The sequence below is a fragment of the Rhipicephalus sanguineus genome, chromosome 3 (genome assembly GCF_013339695.2).
Source record: "Rhipicephalus sanguineus isolate Rsan-2018 chromosome 3, BIME_Rsan_1.4, whole genome shotgun sequence".
In the NCBI taxonomy this organism is placed as follows: Eukaryota; Metazoa; Arthropoda; class Arachnida; order Ixodida; family Ixodidae; genus Rhipicephalus; species Rhipicephalus sanguineus.
In genome coordinates, this window is record NC_051178.1 from 99,365,884 (window position 1) to 99,372,012 (window position 6,129).

The window sequence follows — 6,129 nt, forward strand, 5'->3', positions numbered from 1 at the left end:
CTGACTGAAAGTGGAGAATAAGAACTAGGAGACTCACCAAAACGTAGATGCATGCACGTTGACGCCTACTGAAATGTCATCCCAGGCGACTAACGCCCATGATCATAATTTAACCCTTGTGGTAGCTGATGTTCTTAATATATTCCTGGAGACAGCACATGGGGGGGGGGTGAATCCTGCGGAAAGATGACATCAACAAGCACATAATAAACACTGTTACTCGGTATGCGCTCCTTCACAGACTCAAATAGTCCACAAGTGAGGAGAGAAATTGTAAGGTGTGCAATCTCCACTGATAGGGTAACTTACGACTTAGCTCAGGCATACGCTTCAGGAACGCGGGAGGCAGAAGCCTGAAAACGAGCCGGCGCACTCTAACAGGACGCGGAAGGTAAAGTAGGTAACTGCGTCTAGGGTGACTCCTCGATGCCAGTGCGGCCAGCGGTTTCGTCTTCTTCTGCGGGCGATTAGATCAGTCAAACCATGCAGCGTTCCATCGCTGGAATCGTCGTCACCGGATCGCTCCCTATCCACGCTCGTTAGTGGCATTACGCGAAACTTCACTTCACCGCTTCCAGGGGGCGACACCGCCACGCCAAGCTAGAGCAACATGCGAGAGAGAAAGTGTGGGATATTTAAAGCGTATTTGTAGAACTTCGTACATCTGCGTCGGTAGCGCCGTGGCTAGAGCGCCTGGCACATATCGTCGAGAGATCGTGGCTTTAATTCCCCGGTGATTCTCATCGATGAAGCTTGTTCTTCTAGTTTTTCTTTGTCATCCGTTAGTGTGCGTTATACCAACGTCACATCCGTGACGGAAAACGTCAGTGAAGTCTTGCTGGACCACGGCATCAAACACTCTTGTTAAAATAAATACTGCGAAAATAAGGTCATTCTACCCTTAATGGCAGAAAGTTCGGCTATGAATTTATGGTGACAGGATGAACGATTCAATTGATGTAGACAAGATAATAGGGTGAATTTAAAAAAAATCACAGCATATCCACGGAGTGAATGATGATGAGTGGGCGAAGCTGCGGAGGTTCATCGGTAAACCGTGAATCTTCCATGAATTCTGCCCAGTACATCATCACCGACGTGAGATCGGGCGCGTTTATACTAAAGGTTCGATGAGTTATGACGACTTGCAGCTCACTTTATTTTAACTGTACGCTGTGAATTTTCATTGTTTAGAAAACCATTGCTTTAGAAAACATGTGGCGTCTTTCGTTAAGCAGCTGGCGTCTTTTCGCTTTGCTTTAGAAACATCTGGCGTTCTTTCGTTTTGCTTTTACAAAACATCTCGCGTCTTTCGTTGGTTTATTTCATCAATCAACGGCGTTTTGAACAAAATTTTTATTGTTTAATCACGCACAGGAGAAATCTCACCAGGCACTACCTTGGAGGTAAACAATGGTGCTAATGGGAATGAGAGACAGAAGAAGTCGGCTTTTAGCTAACACTTACACTTCTACTTCTACTAACGTTTCCTACTGGAATATGCCAATGGCTGCTAATGGGGAATGAGAGACAGAAGAATTCGGCTTTTAGTTAACGCGCACGCTGCGAATTTTTTTATTGTTCAACAACGCGAAGGAAAAACCTCCCACCGGCACCACCTTGGAGGTCAAAGCGTAAGACTTGTTACGCACTACTACTACGACTACGAGGGACGAACGGGTGCCGCCTTAAGGAGCTTCGCCCCTAAAAGGTGGTTGATCCCTCTGTCATAGGAATCGGTATAACACGAAAGTGAAACGCGTCGTCCCAGAAGTAGTTGATTTATTTAGTGCGTTGGCATATCAGAGCTTGTATGTTGTCTATTGTTGTTCGGCAGATGTAGCACCGCCTGATGTGGACTAGGGAGCGTACATGACCGCACGGCCGTTCATGTAGGCTCCCTAATGTGGACGCACTCACGTTGAGGCCTAGTGGCACATATCTCCGTACCGACGACTAACACCCATGATCATGATTTAACCATTGCGGTAGCTGAAGTTTTTAACGTATACGTGGACACCGCATATGGTGAATTCCGCGCAAATATGGCATCAACAAGCACATATTAAACACTGAGGCCCGTATTCACAAACGCTCCTCGACTCGAAACTCGACTTCAAGGAATCCTTGAGGACTGTCTCGCGTTGCAGAAATCACTCTCGACTCGAAACGCTCCTCGAATGGAGAGAATCCTCAGTGTGCTCCTCGAGAATCTCGAGGTAGGTCAGAAGCTCCCTTGAGCGCTCCTCAGAACAGTTTGCAGGCAAACATGGCAGACGTACCGTCACTTGACTGCTTTTTGGAATTCGTTTTTCATGTTCGTGATGTTTCCGGCGAACTTGCAAGCGAGTCAGATGCCACAAATTGTGTGCCTAGGCACTGGTTAAGGGATCGCTTGAACCCTTTAGAAGAGTACAGTGACACGGAGTTTCTCTCAAGGTTTCGCTTTACGAAGAGCACCGTAGCAAGTCTCCTGACATCTCTTCCGCTCAAGTCGAGCACGGACAACCACGGTCGGCCAGTGCCTCCCACATTGGAGCTTCTCATTGCGTTGCGCTTTTACGGCGCAGGTACATTCCAAGTCGTCTCTGGAGATTTGGTAAATGTGTCACAGTCCACAGTCAGCCGTGTTGTAGGGCGCATCTCACGGCTCATTGCAAGCTCCCTCTTTCCTACTGTTGTGAAGTTTCCTCAGACTTCTGAAGAATGCAAGGAAGCGATGAGAAAATTCTACGAAATCGGCGGATTTCCAGGCGTTGCAGGGTGCATCGATTGTATTCATATTCGAATAAAGAGCCCCGGCGGACCAAATGCAGAGGTCTACAGGAATCGGAAAGGCTACTTCTCGATCAACGTGCAGGTAAGGTCTCTGCATGTGGTTCTATTTTTATCTGCTGAAGCGCATATTGAGACTGCATTCTAAAAAGACAGACAGACAGACAGACAGACAGACAGACAGACAGACAGACAGACAGACAGACAGACAGGCAGGCAGACAGACAGACAGACAGACAGACAGACAGACAGACAGACAGACAGACAGACAGACAGACAGACAGACAGACAGACAGACAGACAGACAGACAGACAGACAGACAGACAGACAGACAGACAGACAGTGAACTCTATTGGATCCTGAGGAGTTACTGACAGGACCGCCTAACGGGGTCCGTCGTAATCACTGGCCTTATCAAAGAAAATCCTTTTTTTGTTGTTGTTATGCGCAATACGTTTGAGGAAAAAGTCACATGAGGAAGAGCGCATACTTACAACTAAATTGTTGCTCAGATGGAGGGTATATATTATCCGGTGCTCAAGCAAATTAAACAACAGAGAGAATGAGCAAAGGACGGCGTGTGTGCAAAACAGCTCATTCACTTGAATCACACTTTAAATAAAATGTGCTGATGTTCATTGTCTGAGAAGTTAAAATACGGAGCACTCACACACTCGGCAAAACGTGTTTCTCAAGTGTTTTGCACACACACAAAAAAGAAAAAGGTTGTTCCTTTTTAGAATGCAGTACCGCTCAGCCCAAGTAGACATCATGTTGCTTGGTCAGATGTCACCTGTGCGCATCAAACAATCTTAGACTGAAGCTATATCGACATTTTAAGTTGTCGGGATAACGTACTTCGATTAATCTCGGAAACAGAAAAAAATTTACACATACTTACGAAATATTTTCTTTTGCCAAGTTGTCTTCATGTGAATAAACATATCCAGAGCAGCGCAGTTGTGAATTTTGGCTTACCTCGCAAAGTGTGTCTTTCGATACGGAAAACATGTGATGCCAGTTTATTGTACATGCTATTTCATCAGCAAGTCGTTGAATTACTGAATCGTTTAAAATTTTAGAGGCTACATAGAAGGCCTTTAAACTGGTCCGAACCCTGACCGGGAACACGTCTTTAACTTTTTTTTTATCGTGTTTTGATAGTTGATCCAGTTCGCGCTACAGCCATACTGATTTCTTCATGCTTATAGGCCATCACTGGGCCCCAGCTTCAAATTCTGGATGTTGTGATCGGCTGGCCGGGATCTGTGCACGACAGTAGAATTTTTGACAACAGTCGAGCAAGAGTCCTGTTCGAGACCGAAAGGCTACCTGGTGTACTGCTTGGCGATGCAGGATATGCTTGCACATCATTCTTGATGACGCCGTTCTCCAAACCAGGACCATCAAACAGCCCCGAGACCCGGTATGTCTCACTACACAGCATAAATAATGCCATGGCCGTTCTGGCAGGATCCCGTGCCACGGCCGGGCTTCCTTTGCTAGCATTGTATTGTTTCATATCTAATAATGACAAACCTGTTGTTTCATGCAGGTACCAAGCTGCCCACAAACGAACACGGAACACAGTGGAGCGAGCGTTCGGTATATGGAAGCGACGTTTTCCGTGTCTTCACATGAAGCTTCAGAACCGGCTTGACAACACGCTGCTTATAATCACAGCGTGCGCTGCTCTCCACAATGTAGCCTGCATGCGTAACGAGCCATACCCTCCCATCATATCGTTTCCAGCTACACAACGGCCACAGCAGCCGCAGCGGCATCTGCCCCTGCTGACTCCCGTCGATACCTTAAGCGGCAGCAGAGCACGTGCTCGCCTTACCGCGAGGTGCTTTTCGTAAATATTTGCAGTTTTATTCTTTTGTTAGATTTCTGTGCACAGTGTAGTTAATTTCATCATTGCACTTTTATGTTGTTTCAGTGCTTAAACGAAAGCTTTTGTTTGAACATATGAGTCTATGTTTTATTGAATATATTCCACGTCGCATACAGTTCTTCGCGTAACTTGAACGCGGCCCTGTTGTAAGCTGTACAAGGGCAGAAAACAAGTAAAAACTGGTTTCAAAATTTCAAATGTTTCATGTTCGACAGCCATCCTCTAAAAAACTACACTTCGTACACTCCTTCAATGAAATGGTCCTGGGAGCTTAATGTGGATAGCTGCCGCTCCTTTATGGCTTTTTCAAGCTGAAGCAATTCCAGATCAAGCTTGTTTTTTTTCTCTTGATATCGGCGTTGTCGGATCTGCTTCATTCTCTGACCACGAAGCAGTCGCATTTCCAATTTGTGCTTTTCTTGCTTTCTGTCTTCGTCGTTTTGGAGTAAAACGATCCGGGCCTCTGCCTCTGGAGCCAGCATACGCTCAACCGCAGACATGCGGGAGCCAGACCGGCTTGCTCGTTTAGTCACAGACGCAGCTGGAGGCACCATTGGTTCTTCCTCCAGTTCATATGGTTCTGCAGTAACACCACCAGAAGCTGCTGGTTCCACACAGACTGTAGGCGAGGCAGGCCTCGCAGAAGACGCTAATGAAGGAACCGGTGACAAGGGCCTGTCGCATGGTGGTGAGCCTAGAAAAGCGATAGTACATCATGTAATTGCATTCACCAAAGCAGATTTCCAGCAGCAGAAAGAAGTATAAACGTTTGAAATGAAACATCTACTTACGTATACACATATATCCAGATTTGGATATTATACTATAGCGAACCGATGGATGAAAACAATTAAAAAATGGACATTCATTGGCAAGAGGTGAAGGAAGAAACAGTTGAAGAACTGGTATAGACCACATTGCACAGCAACATGCGTAGTAATGTTACATATGTATTTAAAGAAAAATGAAACGTGCATACAGACAAAAAAGCTCAGTGGACAGAAATAATGGTGGCACCAAAGTGAAACAAACCCCGTTGACATTGGATTGAAGAAAAAAATATTTCTGGAGACGGACGTCAACACATGTCCACAGTGATTCAACCTCAAGAAAAGTTTTACTAACTGCTTTATAAGGCAAACAGCTACTAATATGTAAACTGTCGGAAATGTGACACCACGGGGGCTATTACCCATATTTTCAAGGTAGTCAAAGTGAGACCTCGAATGACCCATAGTCAAGGAGGCACAACATGGTTAGGTTGCGAAGACAAAAGAAGAACCGCGCGGCTGTTTCGTTATACTTAGCGAAGATGATAACACTTTAACATTTCCCGCAATACGTGTAAAATGCGCGAACAGTACATTGTGCTAAATACCAAGTGATGCTGCGCTGTTGTCCTGGCGCTGGTTTACCATAGACTCAAATATGGCAACAGGTGGCAGTGTTAACACAG

The 6,129-nt window shown here is 45.7% G+C and overlaps 1 protein-coding gene across 1 annotated transcript; it reads left to right on the forward strand.

Annotated features, from left to right (window-relative positions):
• Positions 1 to 2,269: 2,269 nt before the first annotated feature.
• LOC119385694 (putative nuclease HARBI1) lies at positions 2,270 to 4,638 on the forward strand. Its single transcript, XM_037653089.2, has 3 exons — positions 2,270 to 2,860; positions 3,988 to 4,202; positions 4,332 to 4,638. Exons 1-3 carry the CDS (start codon positions 2,270 to 2,272, stop codon positions 4,636 to 4,638), a joined length of 1,113 nt encoding a protein of 370 aa, XP_037509017.1.
• The last annotated feature ends 1,491 nt before the right edge of the window (positions 4,639 to 6,129 follow it).

Bases quoted from the DNA above. Each gene is read 5' to 3' on its own strand.
- LOC119385694 (XM_037653089.2), top strand. From the start codon at position 2,270: ATGGCAGACGTACCGTCACTTGACTGCTTTTTGGAATTCGTTTTTCAT. The intron at 2,861-3,987 runs GTAAGGTCTCTG...TCATGCTTATAG, and splicing joins ACTTCTCGATCAACGTGCAG to GCCATCACTGGGCCCCAGCT. The intron at 4,203-4,331 runs GTATGTCTCACT...TGTTTCATGCAG, and splicing joins TCAAACAGCCCCGAGACCCG to GTACCAAGCTGCCCACAAAC.